This window comes from Podarcis gaigeae (genome assembly GCF_964106915.1).
Source record: "Podarcis gaigeae genome assembly, chromosome: 3".
Taxonomy (NCBI): Eukaryota; Metazoa; Chordata; class Lepidosauria; order Squamata; family Lacertidae; genus Podarcis; species Podarcis gaigeae.
In genome coordinates this window covers 59,552,517-59,570,172 of record NC_139680.1, presented here as the reverse complement: position 1 = coordinate 59,570,172, position 17,656 = coordinate 59,552,517, and the positions used below count along the sequence as shown (strand labels likewise).

General features: G+C 38.1%; 1 protein-coding gene across 45 annotated transcripts in view; it reads right to left on the bottom strand.

Moving 5' to 3' along the window:
* Nucleotides 1–17,656, bottom strand: part of EYA4 (EYA transcriptional coactivator and phosphatase 4) — a 110,095-nt gene that overhangs the window by 77,631 nt on the left and 14,808 nt on the right. For all 45 annotated transcript variants that reach the window (XR_014562249.1, XR_014562250.1, XM_083731253.1 and 42 more), the window contains one exon: nt 14,833–14,931. Coding sequence is in view for 29 of the 45 variants with exons in the window: in XM_083731253.1 (XP_083587379.1) it covers nt 14,833–14,865 (33 nt within the window). In the remaining 16 variants the exon portion in view is untranslated. The remainder of the gene's footprint in view (nt 1–14,832; nt 14,932–17,656) is intronic.

The following is a 17,656-nucleotide window of genomic DNA, read 5'->3' as shown; positions in this document are numbered from 1 at the left end:
GTGGAGTTCATATCCGCCTACAAATGATGGGAAATGTGGTCTTTCTAGAAGTTCAACAGCAGTTAGGCTAATGGTCTGGGAATTGTCTTGACTTCATGCCAGTACAATTAAGGATCCACACAAAGTTAGAGCCTGTCAGTATAAAGTGAACATGTTTTTCAGAAGTGTGTTTGCATAGCTAGATTTGCTCAAGCGACCTATATTTAATTTGGCACAATACTAAAGATTTGGGACCGAACTATTATATATTTGTAGAAAGAATGGGAGAGTCTATTGAATTGTAGACTAACTGCTGGAACTCCTGTATCTGTCATTTAAAGAGCCAAATGTAAAACCTTTAAAAACAATTCATCTTTCTTTACACCGTTCCAAAAGAGAAACTGAAATCAACCAAATCAATTGCCTTCCTTTTTAAAAGAAAATTCCTTTTATCTCTCAGGTAAATACATCATGCCAAAAAAAAAATTCTGGAGTTTGAGTCATAAGGAGAAGCGTATTTTTTTGCTTGCTTTACTGTTAGGGGAAAATATTTTGTACAGCCTCCAGCTAAGCAAATGCTTTAAACATACCACAGTAAATTAAATTAATATTCTTTAAAACATTTTCAGCCTAAATTCAAACACAATGGGTGAAATCCCATGCTGCTGTTCTGCTTGTAGAACAATTTTTAATACAGTGAAAGCATCTGCTTATGTAAAAGAGAGTAAGTAATTTTCTCAAATGGCTTGTTCAACCTGAAGCCTCCTGTGCCAGGTTCCAGTCGTGCTCCCCAACCTGTGAGATGTGAAGACTGTGCAGATGGATCGCAAGCTTTATAAGTAAATCCAAAAGAGTTATAGCTCTTAATTCTCAACCTCTTCCAACTTTTAGTTTTGTTGGCATATTGTAATGCTGTGTTGACACTTGTAACTGAAAGCTGGAACTATAGCAGTCTTACATTTTAACCATTCAAAACCACTAGTTGGCGGCTGGTCCAGTGATGGTCCACCACATGGTACTCATAGAAGGAATTGTTTTGACTGTTACAGCATGCCTCTGATATGCAGGTGCTTAAGGCAGCCCCTGGACACCATTAGTAAGCTGTAATAGCCACTCAAAACAACTCCCCATGCAAGCACTATGTGGTAAATCATCGCAAGACCTGCTAACTAACAGGGTTAGTTAATGGTTGTCAAGGGTGATTTGAAGTTTGTTTGGTCAAAATTTGTCCACTACTTCTCTGCTGAAGAAACAGAGAGGTTTGTGTGGTGTCATTCTGATGTCACAAAGTTGAGTGGTGTCACTCTAATGTCACAAAGTTGGGGCACAGGAAACTGCAACAGCAAAGGAGAATCTGATTAAATTGCCTTCCCATCTCTTACATTGCTTTTTTGCCAAGTAAAAAGTTAGGTAAAGACTATTTTGGGTACTACTAGATTAAAGAAATAATCCTTAGAGGAAAAGGGCTTCAGCCTGCAGTTACAGAGCACTTATTTACTATGTTAATTACTTCAAGTGATCTTTTCAATATGCATTGTTGGCAGTACTACAATTTCTGAACTAAGAGGCACAGTCAACTATGTGTAGTAAGTAGAATAAGTATGAAATGTTTGGACAAAACCCCTTAAATTCTACTAAACACACACGAAATAAAACAACTTCTGAACACAAGAACAGAACAGAGATAAATACAACTGAAAAGTGTAATGCAACCAAACACTTGAAAGAATGAGCCATGGTATTAGTGTAACACATAAAAGGTTACAATTACAACATGCCATGCAGGGGCACAGAGAGAGGCAAGATATGAAAAAAGTGAATTTGGAAAATTCTAACTTTAATATGGAGTGACTAAGATTACTAAATCCCTAGATTTGCCTATAAGTGGAAATATTCCACTGGTCACATAACACGTTCTTCTTTCACCTTCAGTGTATATACACAGACTGAAAGTAAGTTTTGGCAAAATGTAACAGGAAAAAAACCTTTATAAAAGGATTTAAAAGCAAAGAGCATTTGGAAGATGGTTAATTGACTCCTCTTACTGGCTGTATTCACATGCTACAATAAGTGAGAGTTGACTTACTTCTTGTGGTTTATTGTGAATAAGTGGCCTGCTCAAGCACACTGGCCAACCTTTCCACAGTCACAGACAGAAACAAAATCAGAAGACTGCAATTAAGCTTGGTTTTCTGTGACATATGAACCCAGGATCTTGGTTTGTTGCTCCCTAACAAGCCAGGATTGCTAGTCATAGTTTATTGTTGGTTTATGAATCTTGCTTGTTAGAGACCAGCAAACCAGGATTATGAACTCAGAGGTCACAGGAAGCCAAACTTAATTAATTGAGGCTTTCTGATTTTCTTCTCCTACTTGTGCCAGGGGAGAAGTGAGGAAGAAGTGATTGGGCACTATGAACCAGAATAATACTCATTCCCATTAACCACAGTGAGTCAGCAATTCTGGATTCTTGTGATTCAAATACAGCCATTGGCTCTTGCTGATTAGTCTAGCAATACTCACTCCTGCTTACTTTTAGGATTTGGGGTAGGCGTAGAATGTAATAGGAAAACAGTTCTCTAGCATCCTAATGTCTAAGGCAAAGTACCAAAAGGATAAGAAGCATTTAACTGGTGATCCACCAGAAAGCCATTTCATCACAGACAACTAGAAAAACTTGTAGCAAGAAAGAAGGCCTACTCTAAATTTAATCTGCAAAATTAGAAATCTTTCCTTTGCGTAATTCATGAAATGGCTATTTAAACTATTTACAGAAAAGATTATTTGGTAATTCTCAGGCGACAAATCAGAGTTTTATTTGACAACTTTTAATTATTACCACTAGGCAAATACTGAACATTTATAATTTACAGATAATATAGACTATTCATCATAGACCTTATCTCTGAATTGCTCAACCTAACTGGGTTTTAGATTAGAACCTCTTCAACCACACTCTTTCCTCTAAATACCTTTGGTCTGACAGATACCCAAGAACCCACCATATCCTCCATTTGCCATTTTCAACTCAAGGGTATTTTCACATGTAAGGTTTAAAATAAGGGGTGACTGTAAAGAACTTTATTAGTGTCCCTAGGCAGCAGTCTTACAGTCTGAGCTTTCTTTCTTTCTTTTTTTTAAAGTAAGTCTCTGGCCCTCCTAGAATCATAGAATTGTAGAATTGGAAGGGACCCAAAGGGCCATCTAGTCCAGCCCACTGCAATGAAATAAAATTATTAAACAAAGTGTGTGGGTATCCTTCTAAGAGATTCTAGGACAGAGCTTTCCAAACTTTTCATGTTCGTGGCACACTTTTTAGACATGTCTTGTTTCACAACTTAGAAATTCAGTTTTACTAGCAAATGGGACATTAAACTAAGCCCTTTCCAGCCCCGGGAAGAGCTCAGGGAGCGTTCGCGCAGTACACCTACACACTGCATCCGACACACTAATATGTCACAAAACTGTTTGGAAAGCTCTGTTCTAGGAAATGAGCCCATTCAGCTGGCCCTGCCTGTGAATGTTATTAGCCAATTAGTGAAATTGTGATTGATAAGTGAGATGTTTGGACACCAGGCAAATGAAATCACAGGGGTCCTAAGAACCTACTGTTTCCCCACTTTCGTGCACTTTTCCTGCTTTTGTCTTGTTTTTTTAATAGCCCTGGGAATCTCCATAGTTCTCCCTCTTTCTTGTGGTGGGTTCATCTGAGATAAAGGACTCCCTAGAGAGGAAGTCCCTTTGTGGGTAGAGGTTAAAGAAACACCTCCCCAAATGACAAATGCAAAATGTGAAAAATTTGCAAAGAGGCTCAGGTATGGCTCCTGCTGTGTTAAATGGTATTGCAAACTTGCAGTGATGTACACAAGCCTAGATTTGTCCATCTGTCCCTCCCCTTGATCCTCTTAAATGTCCTCATAAACGACTTTGGAAACAATTCTATACCTAGTTAAGCAGTTTAAAGTGCCATTGTGGGCAAGACATCACTATTTTATTTTACAATATAAACCCAAATATTTAGTTTTCCAGTAAATTTACACCACTCTTTCAAGCTTACTATAAACACTAACTAGTATGCTACACCAACAGTGACAGTGAAATTTATTAACAAATAATTGAGTATAGGATCATAGTCTAAATAAGATATATTATGGCACTGCAGAAAGGCCAATAACGCTTCATAAAAAGTATTACTGCAGTGAAGTAGGTCCTCAATTAGAAACAGCAGACACAGCCTTCATTTATTATTTATGTTGCTTTGTGCCTATGTCAGCTCCTGATTAATAATTAATTTTAATCTCATTATGGCAGATTTTATTACAGGCTAATTTAATTAAATGGTGAATTGGCTCCCAGATGTCACCATTTGTGCAATCTTTTAAATAAAGCTGACGATGACACAGATTTCAGGGGGGTGGGGGGTGTCCCAAATTTTAAAAATGCAGAACTCAACCAATTCCAACATTTTACCAGTGGGATATGTAATGGAACCTCCCACATATCCAAATAAAGATACAGACACAAATGTTCCAAGTGTCACATTTTTAATTCACACGGTCAGTAATACATGATATAGGACTAACCTATGCTCACAATGCTGCGTTGCACACTCAATTAGTTAGCAGTTTGCCATTTATTAAGATCTGAGATAAAGAAGCTATGGAAGGGAGTCCCTTTTAAGTTAAAATATGAATAGTTGCTTGTCTCCAGCACTGATTAAAACACACATATCTACAGTGGTACCTCTGGTTACGAACTTAATTCGTTCTGGAGGTCTGTTCTTAAGCTGAAACCATTCTTAACCTGAAGTACCACTTTAGCTAATGGGGCCTCCTGCTGCCGCTGTGCAATTTCTGTTCTCATCCTGTGGTTAGGTTCTTTACCTGAGGTACTACTTCTGGGTTAGTGGAGTCTGTAACTCGAAGTGTTTATAATCCAAGGTACCACTGTATTTCTAGGCAAAACAGAATGCAATGTGTTTTAATATTAATTTAAGCTTCACTAACACTAAACTCAAATATTTTATATGCTGTAGACATAACTAATACAGAAAACTAAGCGAATTTTACTTTTCTGAATCACTAATATCTCAGGTGATTGAACACCTACTTGAATGTATTAAAATGCTTAAACAATTAGAGACATTTTTTTTAAAGAAGTCCAGAAATTAGGTATATTAAGAATTATAGAAGTAAGCAGAGTATCATACTGGAGAAGGGGCAAATGTCTCACCTACAAAATCCACCTTGCTTCAAAGCACTGCATTATTATCCACACCACTATGTAAGCACAGCACTTAGGGTATAAGTGCAGGATTCACATAATTTAAAAAAGAGTGCCACATCTTTTGGTTTCCTCTATTACCATGTTTCACAAATCCACCAACTATTTTTGCAATCCTGAACTAGGATTGTAAAATAAAGACAGGGAGCTCTAAATGCACAGTAGGATTCAGATATCTAGAAAAACTATTCAAGCTTTTCTGTTTGACTGCTTTCAACCCAAGCCATCGATGGAGCTGTAACCTTAGAATCCACCATTGTTGCTCTCCCTTGTAGACGGCAAACATTGTTACAGGCTCAGTAGCAATCACTTACTGGTGATACAATTGGTTGTCAATTCAAGCTCTAGGTAACTCTATAGGATAATTACTAGTCTTACCCAAGTTGCTACCTGCTAGAAAGTTACCAGGAAACCTGTGAAGTTTGACTTGTTAGCCATCAACATAATAGTTATGCACTAGTTACAAAAGCAAATTAATTTGGTTATACAGAGGCAACCACTAATGTAATCATCTTTCTTTAAACAAGAATTACAAATCTTTGTATTGCTTCTCTCTTCCACAGATAGGGGGGACTATGAGCTTAAGAGGAAACTACACCATTAGGTTTAGCAATCATTCAACTATTCATTATGTGTTTTGCGCACATTTTCCATCATGACAATAAACTTCATATTAAAAAATTAAAACACATTGTGATCCTCAGAGGCAAAGAGAAACTGTTCAGAAGCTGATGAAAGGTATAAAGGGAGTTCTGATGAGCTGTTCATACTAGGCAGGACTGAATCTGAGGCTTTTATCCACGTGGCCCTGTCTAATTAGATACAGCAGGTAATATAAGATAAAGGGCCTTTTTAGTTGTGGTTCCCCAGTTATAGAATGTCCCCTTCAGAGTCTTGTATTTCATGTTGTATTCACTGTGGTGTTTACCCTAATTAATGGGGATAAGGCAATCAATGACTATACGCCATAATGACTAAATGGCACCTATAGGATCAGAGGTGGTAGGACTCACAACACCAGTTGCTGGGAGACAACAACAGACAAGATCTATTGTTTGTATTCTGCTTGTGGGCTTCCCATAAGCATCTGCTTTGCCTGTGGGAAACAGGATGCTAGAATTCTCAAAACAATGTGATGAAAAATATTGTATTTTTACTAGTAACTTGGAGTTATTAAAAGAATCGACATTTCTGTTAATAGCAGTTATAACTACTGCTGATCCACCTTAGTTTGCTTTCATCATCACTATTGCTTCTTGCATATTCACAATGTACATTACTCTCCTCAATTGTATTCCCATCCCATTTCAAATACAGTATTATAGAAATTCAGTATAAAACAAAACAAGATAAAAATCAACAAGCATAACCAAACAAAATGCAGTGCAGTTTAAAACAGCAGCAAAATACAGAATTAAATCAAGATTTCAGATGATGGTGGGACCTGAAACAGAGCCTGTAAAGTTAAATGTAGGCTCCAGGCAAGCTCATGGAGGGTGGACAGGGGATATGGTTCCCAAGTTATTGTGGCTGCTGCTTTTTGAGAGGAGCAGAAGAAAGGCAGTGGGGCACTCAGCAGGTATGCACACAGTGGATGTCAATCCAACCCTCCTGCCATCACACCCACAACTGGGAAGATCTCTGTTGCTTCTAACTTTCCCTCCCAAAAAATGACAGCAACACAAGGTGATGGAAAGCCAGGAGAGCAATGCAGCCCCACCAGTGCTATCCACTCTTGCTTTCATAAGGTAAAGGTAAAAAAGGTAAAGAACTCCTGGACGGTTAAGTCCAGTCAAAGGCGACAATGGGGTTGCGATGCTCATCTCGCTTTCAGGCCAAGGGAGCCAGCATTTGTCCACAGGCAGCTTTTGGGGTCAAGCGGCCAGCATGACTAAACTGCTTCTGGCACAACGGAACACTGTGACGGAAACCAGAGCGCACGGAAACGCTGTTTACCTTCCCGCCGCAGCGGTACCTATTTATCTACTTGCACTGGCATGCTTTTGAACTGCTAGGTTGGCAGGAGCTGGGACAGAGCAACAGGAGTTTTTTCATAACACAGCAAGCACCTGTATTATTCTTATTCTTAAGGATTTCTAATGTCAGCTCCCTGGGGGGGGGGGTGTTAATGCATGGCTTACTCCATCCTTAGTCTCATAATAGGATTATTCATGGCAGCACTACAAAAACCACCTCTAGAACTAACACAATTCTATATGGATCCCCAGCCTGCTAAAATTAATGCACAGCTGATTTATATAATTCAAATCTTTGAATGATTCTGAGAATAGATTTTTGGTGGTCTAAGAAAGAAAAGGAAACCTTAAGGTTACACTGCAGTCTGTGTTTCTCTGTCTCTCTCAGACCCACAGTGCCAACTACAGAGAAATAGGTATGGCATAGGGAGTTTTCATAATTTAATCCAAGATGTGTTAATTTAACAGCTCACCACATTCATGCTAGACACAAATAAGAGTAATAATCCAATCCTATGTTCAAATCTATAACTATTTTGGAAGCCCCTGACACAAATATCCAGATTCAAATAAAGGCAGATTTTAATATAACCTCTCTCTCTTTCTCAGTCTCATGCCCACCCACTCCTCCTTTCTCTCATACATTGTATGTACTTATTTAACAATTTTATAAGTTACAATCTTTTCCCATAAACCATGAACAATAAAATGTTACATTAAAAATATTAAAACATTCAAGGATTAAAATTTGTCAACAAACAGATAACTAGTAATACAAAGATGGCCACAACTGAGAGAAAGCTTGGTTAAGCAGCAACTTACAAGCCCCCTGCCACCAGCAAAGGAAGAAACGTATGTGCACTGCAGATAAGTAAAAAAGATAGTCAAGCGACACATGATGTGCTTTTTATTATTAAGGAACGAAGCATGAAAAATACATTCCAGAAAACACCCGCCCATTTTAGAGATGGGAACATAAAACTTAAACTGGAGAGATGAACAATATCAGAAAGGGTTTCTTTAAACATGATATATGACAAATTTTAAAACTTGATATATTATGAAAAATCCTTCTCTTTTTCTGAATGTGAGATAGTGGTGACATATAACAGGGGACTACTATTGTCCTTATGTTCTTCTGCACTTGTCAACTTCCTGAATATATTTTATTTATTACATTTCAGAACAGGGCTCCCAGTTTTCCTGGTTTGTCCTTCTCACAACAACCCCATGCAAAGGACTGATTGGCTCATGGTTACCCTCAGTAAGCTTTCAGTATACCCAGTTGCTCTATGAGCAAAGTAAAAAGAACAAAAGTGGGTTTTCATACATTTTAAAATTTGATCCAGTCCGTATCTTACCTAATTCACACTTTTCAAAACAATATGCAATTGAAACACAGCCATTTCATAAAATTTACATTTTCCCAAATTTTGCAATGCAGTTTTCCAACCACGCAATGTGCACAAAAAGGCCTACACTATGGTATGCATAAACTGCATGCATTAGTGAAAATGACACAAATGCATTATTTTAAGGGAAACTGCTTTGCAAAAAATTGGCAAAATTCCATAGAAGAACGTGTATCTTGTGAGAAATTCAAACTAAAATGCTGATGAATTTTCATGAGAGCTTTTAAAAAAGAAAATTGATGTGGAAATGTGGAGAACTGAAGGCGGAAAAAATATTTAAAAACTGAGCAAATCCAAAACTGACAGATTTGTCCATCCCACTGGAAACTGACAATGAGGACAGTTACAAATTGTAGCCTATATCACAACTAACTGCTGCCACATCAGTTGCTGATGCACCAGAGATTGGGAATGTAAGGTCAGAGCAGTCCACAGGTTGTCCTTTCCTCCTCTTGTCTGAACTGAAGATGCAACATGATCTGCCATTCTAATTAGAAAACTGACCAGCAGCACAAACTAACAACCCTTAAGTCCAGGGGTGGCCAACTTGGTGCCCTTTAGATGCCGTGTGACTACAACTCCCATCAGGTTGATGGGAACTGCAGTCCAAGAACATTTGAAGGGGACCACATTGGCCATCCCTGCCTTAGAGACAACGCAAGAGCTCACGCTTGCCAACACCATTTTTACTACCATAAGAGAAACTCCTTTTAAGAAATATGAACACAGTCATCTCTCCTTTTAACAGAGTGTGAACAGCTAACTTTAACAGTTTGCAGCAAGATGTCTGAGGTAGGAGTAAGCTGCACCATTTCCATTCTCAGGCACCCAGCTACCAGGGATTCTGTTCCTCAACCAGGAAAGGGCAATGAGTCACAGTAGTAATCAGGCCAGTTAGTAGATGAGAAGTGTTATGTAAAAAAAAAACACAACAAAACAAAACACACTTTTCATTCAGTAATATGCTAGAACCAATAATTAACTTTTTAAAAGGAAGGAAGGAAGGGAACCAACTACATCCACAGCACTGAGATCTCCCTTTATTACACATGGTTTCATCCTAAAGCTTCTCTTGCATTGGACTAAAGCTCTAGTCATCTGTTTCTGTAAATTAAGCCAAGAAAGAGTATTCTCTATAAGATGTAAGTATATATATAAATTTCTGTAGTAAGTTTGATTTTATGTACAGTGGTATCTCGGGATGCGAATGGGATCCGTTATCTAGTGAAGGAAACAAAGAGGATGCTACCAACAACAAAGTGCTCATAGTATCTCTGAGGGGAGGAAGTTCCAAAGGTGGGGGGATACCATCCCAATAAAACTTTGTGACAATGCAAATTTGTTCACAGTTACATGACATTATATTTAAAAACATTTCTAAACTTACTCTAGAGTTTTATTAATATTACTCAAATCTAGAGTAAACTGCACATAAAGTTTACTCTTCCATATTTCTCTTCACCTTGAAATATGGACAACATGTGTTCATTATCAGGGACTGGTCTGAAGTTACTTTAATTCTTAATGTCTTAATCACTCACACTTATTAAATTATTTAAAGGAGTTTGAACAGAGATTAGATGGTTCCCTGTAGCCAATGACATTAAAAATTCTGTGTTCCCAGAAGCCTGAAAAAGGGGCAGCAGAATAAGTGCCTGTGAGAGAGCATTCTTTCATGTGCTTTGCCTAGTTTCTCAGCATTCTAAAAGTAGGGAATTGGAAGAAATGCTACAAGGAGTGACTTTGCATTTTGTTTTCAGAAATATTACACTGGGGAAAGCTTTTGCAGTTCCTGGTTCTATTCATTAGTCTGCTTCTTGGTAATCTTTAGCCAGCTATTCTACCATTTCAGGCTGAATACATGTGTTACAAAGAGGTATACATCTAAAACTTGAATGCAAGCCAGTTTTAGGATGTGTACATACTTCCTTTCCCAAAGAGGTAATTCTGCCATACAAGATGGAACAGTATATAAACCACAGACCTCTAGGTCTTGCATTGTGGCTTCTATTATAAGAGCTTATGGGAATCTGGAAATAGAACCTTTTTTCATGATGCCTTAGGGCAAGGGTAGCCAACATGGTGCCCTCTAGATGTTTTTAGAGTCCAGCTCCTGTCAGCCCCAGCCAGCCATCAATGGTCAGAGATTATGAACATAGGATTTCATCAACATCTGGAGGTCACCATATTGGCTCCCCCTTCTCTAGGGTAATATTTGTTGAAGTGAACTAGATATAAAGAAGGCATGCGGAGACTAGGGCCCAACATGTGAGAAGAATTTTAGTAAAAATATGGCCATACTGGCATGGGCCAACAAAGGAAGAACTTTGTTAGTTACATGGTAGTATCAAAGTTCACTGCAAATATGACTATAGCTGGATAATTAACTCCCCCAAGCCCACACACTATCATCCTCTCTCCTGATTGGCAAAAGGAGCTTTTTAGAAGTAAAGGTTTTCAAAAATTCAGAAGTGATATCTGTTACATATATCATCCAGAGTCAATCTGACTGTCCAGCAACTGACTGCTATATGCATTACATTCTCAAGAAGAAATGTCTACTTGCACTTACAGGCTGAGTTTAAACACTTCACCTGCCTGCTTCAAACGTTCTGGTCCATGATCTTTTTGTGGTCATACAAGTTCCATGGGGTTTAACAGAATTTAACTACCAACTTCTGTTTCCATTCTGCTCCCTTGACCTCAGCACGGTGGCTCATTCAAAGCTAGCTCTTTCAACCAGGCATTTCACTACCCTCCAATATGGCTGAAATATTGCCCAAGGAAACACTAATGGTATTATAAAAATATATAAGAACACCCTGGAAAAAAATGGCTATTGAAAGAAAGAAAGAAAATCAGCAATGTTATCTTATTTAAATTAACTATTATATTTGAAGTAGAAGTTGGTTTTTTGCAAGTTTCAATTTTTGTGTCAAGAAGTGAGAACTTTTCATCTAAAAGGCCTGTCAAGTTATGTGAAAATCAAAACTGTTTTCCTGCCTTGGATACATTGCTCTCAGGGAACTGTGCAGAAATTCCCAACTGAGCATTTATTTTTATTTTTCAAGGCTCCAGAAAATGGTGTTAGGTCATAAGGTGAGACCTGTTATCATGGGGACTACATAATCTCTAAGAGTTTTTTTTAATACAATAACCCTTCCCCACCCCCTGAACTTGGCTTAAAGGGTTTCCACAAAATGTTCTGCAAGTTATGTATTGTTTTGTTAAAGGAACAGTTTCAAAGTAAATTTGTGTACTGGGGCAGCTATAAGGGGCTGGAACCCAAATCCTTGAAGAAGTGCTGCTAGTCAGACAGTAAAAAGAAAAATAATTATTTAGTTCTTGAGCACCTAAAACGTCAAGGTACCAGTTAAAATGAGTGAGCTGTTGCCATGTTAGAATTTCTTTTTTTCCAGGTGTAGACAAGTGGCAAATATACCGGTATATTAGATGTAGTGTGGTAATAACAAGTTCCCAGAATTCTGTCTTTATTATTTGCTAAGCTATCATGGTCACAGCATGTCAATGAAACATTAGTCAAGCAATCTAAAGGCAAAACAGCATGTCAAACTTTGGGAGTACTGGATGGATGGACAAATCCATGTGTGATTACATGCTCAAAGCAAACATAGAACTAAAAAAAATTAGATTCATGAAATGTCATGCATCTTTTGCTAATAGCACTTTCAAACACATTTTCTTTACCCGTCCCCACCCCCAAAGTCTGACTCCACAAACTGCCCAAATTCAGTTTCCATGAAATGCTCTGAGACCAATAGATTATGAGCTCACCCAGAAAGAGGTGATTCCTATCCAGCAACTGCCAATCCATTTCCAGACCAAATTTTAATCTTGGCTGCAAATGTGTAACCTGGCTGCAAGGCAAGCAGTTACTATGGTTCTGCAGGGTTGGTTTGCAGAAAGAAGTATGGTAAGGCCAGTATGGCAAAATATTGAACCAATCTGATACCACTTTTGTCTTTTCCAGGAGCAATACAGTCCCAAACAAAGATGGATATCTTCTAACATTTAACGAGTAGTGCTTTAATATCAAAGGAAATTGTATTGTTGGGAAAGGAGGATAAGGATTAGCAGCAAGGCCAAGAAAAGCAAGACATGGGCTATATACCCTTTCACCTACTGCTATGGAAGTAAAGCAAATTTGCATGCATCATTTTAATGTCCTGTTCTTAACATGTCACCAAATTAAACCAAGCTTAACTACATATAACTGTGAACTTCTCATTTTACAGTAGTTGAATCTATTGTTTAAGTTAAAAATCAACCAACCCAAATATGCAACCTTATATGAAAGCTTCAGGATGAAATTACATGAGTTTCTAATAAAGCCTCTTTTGAAATAATATACTAGGAAGTTAGCCACTAGATTATTTTTCTTTTTAAAATGTTGACTGAATGGTAAACAACATTTTAGAAGTAAAACAAAATAAAGAGTTAACATCTCTATCACAGAAATATGGTTTGCTTACTACAGTCATACCTCTGGTTGAAGTAGCTTCAGGATAAGTATTTTCGGGTTGCACGCTGAGGCAACCCGGAAGTAACGGAGCGTGTTACTTCCAGGTTTCACCGCTCGCGTATGCACAGTCAAAATGATGTCACACACATGCACAGAAGCGGCGAATTGTGACCAGTGCAGATGCGCAAACGTGAGTTGCGATCACTTCTGGATGCGAACAGGGCTCCGGAACGGATCCCATTTGCATCCAGAGGTAACACTGTATTCCAAAATGTGAAGTGCTACAAAGGTTATGTGTTCATGCCATTAAGTGTCTTGTAGGGAAATGCAACATAATATAATCTTTTAAAGTAACTAAACATATGAAAAAGATCCTTAGATCCTTTAAGTTTTTAAAAAAGCGTAATTGATTTAAGGGCAAGAGAGCAAAGTTAAGCATTAGTGGACATCATGGAAGGCTTTCACCCATTCAAGAGTCAGACTGGAGAACAGCCATACAAAAATAATACAGTCATACCTTGGTTCTCAAACGTAATCCATTCCGGAAGTCTGTTCGACTTCTGAAAAACGTACGAAAACCAGGAAGCAGCTTAAGATTGGCTGCAGGAGCTTCCTGCACTGAAGCGGAAGCCGCGTCGGACATTCAGCTTCCGGAAAACACTTGCTTCTGGGTGTTTGGGAGCCGAAATGTACGAGTACCAAGGTGTTCGAGAACCAAGGTACAACTGTAATTATGAATGAATGCTGTTCCTTTTATAGTACCAGAGCAATTTACTTCAGAATAAAAATGCTTCATACTTCCAGTTAAGACAAGAACCCAGTTCATATAAAGTATAAGTACAGTGGACGCTTGGATTGCGAACATGATCCGTGTGGGATGCACGTTCGCAACCCAGTGGCGCACCTGCGCACATTGCGATTCGGCGCTTATGCGCGTGCGCAACCCCCGAAACCTGGAAGTAACCCATTCCGGTACTTCCGGGTTTCAGCGGATCCATAACCGAAAAAAACACAACCTGAAGCATCTGTAACCTGAGGTTACAGATATTTCACTATTCACATTAGATCACCTCTAAAGATATAGGGCCAGATTCAACAAATCCTGTGTCCTAGTGGAAGCCAGCCAATCCTGGTCACTGCCCAGGCACCAATTTATCTAGGCACAAATGGTTGAAAAAAAGGGAAGGCTTGTCTTTTGAATGTTGGTAGGTTCCATGTCATTTAGAAACAGGAAATCACTTCAGAGGCCACTATATCAACCAACATCATCCACACCCACACTTTGGGGAAAATGTCCCATTTCCTAAGGGGAGGTACATCAGGTTGCTGAGTGTGATGCAATGTGCTTCCCTCTGTTTTTGGACCAGCCAGCTCTTTTCCCTACCCCATAAGATATGCACTGCCTGCACAAGTAGCATAGTATGCATTGCTTCTCATTGGCTGAAGGAAGCCCCTCCCACTGTGAAATGAGGGTGACTCCAGGCAACTTTTCAATAGTATCTGAACAGTAACCCAAGCCAAACATTAGAGCTTTCTACACATATATCAGTGTTTCTTACACACTGACCTTCAAGTTCTACCCTACTTTATAACACGCAGCTACATACCAATTCTAACAACATACTGCAAAATGAAAAACATTTTTGAACACAGCACATAGGAAAAATTAATGAGTTTATTTAAACAATTTTTTACTTACTGACTGTTCATTTAAATCCGGAGTGTCTTCCATGGAGGTAACTCAGTTTTCTTTTCCTCCAAAGAGAAGTAACTTCCCTTTTAATTGTAACTGGATGTCCTAATATTAAAAAAAGAGTAAGCAAAGTGTTATTTTGGTTTTACATTCACAAACAAAACATTTCATTATAACATGCACAACTTGTTAGAAACCAGCTCCTTTGGGAAGTCACTGATATGCACACATAGCAATTCTTTCACATCAACAATAAGTATCATTTTAAATACAGCAGTTAAAAAGAGTTGAAAATGTCTAAGGGCAGAATTAGATGTTAAGTTTCATACTGGACCGTCACTGATAACAAGTCCCACATTTTACTCCCCCTCCCTTTCCATAACTTTAAGGTTGAAATACGTATATGGTAGTAAGTCCTATTGAAGTTTGTTTCTGAGTTGCACTGTTGAACTGGATATTCTGTGTTATATCTAACTAAGTCAAACTCAGCACACACCCCAAACTGAGGTTACATTTATTTCAATGGGTCTACTCAAGAGTACGACCAACATTAGACATCACCCAATTTACTCATACTATAACACGATAATGCTGTACAGTTCCTGGTTCTACATCTAAATTATTGTTTATTGCTTGTGGGAAAATTTAGGTAAGAGACACAGATGTCTAAATGTCATGGGGAGGGGGAGGAATTGAGACTGGCCTGCTAGCCATTCTCAGTAGTAAGCCCATGGCAAGTGTAAAATAGAGTTCCACCTTAAATGCAATTTTTTTAAAAAATGTAAATGCTAGCCCTTGGCAGGAACCTTTTGCAGATACCATTCTGGAATGAACCAGCAAAAATATGAGGCAGACATCAAAACTACAAGGATAGTCAGCTTTATTACACTTCCCTGCCAAGAAATATAATCTAGGATTTTGTGCTAACTCGCTGACTTTTTAAAGGGATCACATTAACACATATAGAAAATATTGTGTGGGTACTGTAATATTTTTCAGATGGATTCATGAAGAGGATTCTAGATTCCTGCATTCATTTGTTCACTTCCTAAAACAGATGTTATACAGTTTCCTATTTTCCAAATGTTAATAGTCAACAAATCACTTTAAAAAGCCAACCTGTGAAAGCAGAGGGGAAGGATATATGCACTGCTGCAATTTTAATAAGTCTAATTTCACACTTCTTTTTAAATGATAGAATCTCTCTTTTGTATTCAGTTTGCCCCAAATGGTAACTGTTAATTTTTCACAATGGCAACACTTTTAGACAAATAACAATTCTTTATGTGAAAGGAAGTTGCTAAGTCCCCACTCAAGAATTTTACTCTTTTGGAGTTTAACATATGACTCATAGTGTAACAAGTGAAATGGAGAGGTAATAAGTACCATTGGTTACTGTATTGTGATGTCTGCTGCTTACATGAAAGTGAAAGATGCTTATTTATATATATTTTTTAAAAAAACAACACCTAGATACCTCCTTCTTGCAAAATGTCAGGCGGTGTACATCAATGTAACAACTTTTAAAAGCAATACAGAATAAGCATAAAAATGACTGGCAAATCAAGATAAAAAAAATATGCCACTCCATAGATCTGTCAGCATAAAAAGTCTCCAAGAAATGTCTGAAAGTCAAAAGCAAGGATGCCTGCCGAACGACTGCTGGAACAGTGTTCCACAGCATGGGACTGGCGACACTAAATGCCTGACTGAAGACTTGCATATCCATTACATAACCTGAATACATTTCTTCCCTTCTTCCGTCTCAACTATTCTATAGGAAAAACTGGGCAAAGCATGTAAATTGTGGAAAAGTGGAAATAATACTTATTAAACCTACCTGCTCTGTAACTCAGAAATTATATGCTGGGAGTTGGTCATGTCTATTTTACAAAACCACACACATTCTGAACAGCAAGCCAAGCATTGTACATGGAAGTGTTTAACTGTGAATGCTGCAATGGGCAATGAGACTTGGTATTTGATTAGAAAAGCAAGGTAACCAATAAAATGTCAGCACACCCTACTTTGCCCATTGGCATTGCCTATCAACTTCCCTTACCGTTGCATCTTTGCCTCTAACCCACAGACTGACTCACTTCATACAAAATTGCAAACCATGGCATATAAGGACTTCCCATTTCCTCCTCCCCTTGTGAAAACTAAGGTTCCCAATTCTGGTTTGCAGTCATTTGTGCAAACCTTTTGTTGTTGTTGTTCAGCTTGATCAGAGAAAAATTATTTTTGTAAACAACAAAGTGAAGAAAATTGCTGGAGAGCACAGGGGAAGGAGGGGGAAATGTGTGAGCCTTCAGCTCAGGCCCCAATGGTCAGCCAAGCTGTAGCTAGCAATTATATCAGGTCACAGAGAAGCAAAAGGTAGAAACTGATGTCATCTACAGCCTCCACATTTCTATAAAACTTTTACAAAAGAGAAAGCAGTGCCCTCTGCCTTTCAATTTTCTAATTGCTCTACTGTTTGTCTCCAACTAAGTTCTGCCTCGCCGATTCAAAAGCATAGATTATTTCCATTGTCAATGTTCATGTTGCTTCAAACTTTAAAGTTACCAGTAATCAAAATTATAAATGTTTAAAATCTTTCTCTATAATACTGATATCATGCAGAACCCAAGTGTGCAGCACTATGATGGCCTCAGGGAAGGAGTTGGTTAATAAATAAATATATATTTTTTTACAAATCAGAATAAAACTAATTATTGAATGCTATTACAAATGCAGAATTAAATAACAGCACTCATGCAGACTGCCTTCTTTTTTTTAGCATAGTTTCTCTAATTTGTAAAATATTACAGAACTCAATTAATCTAAT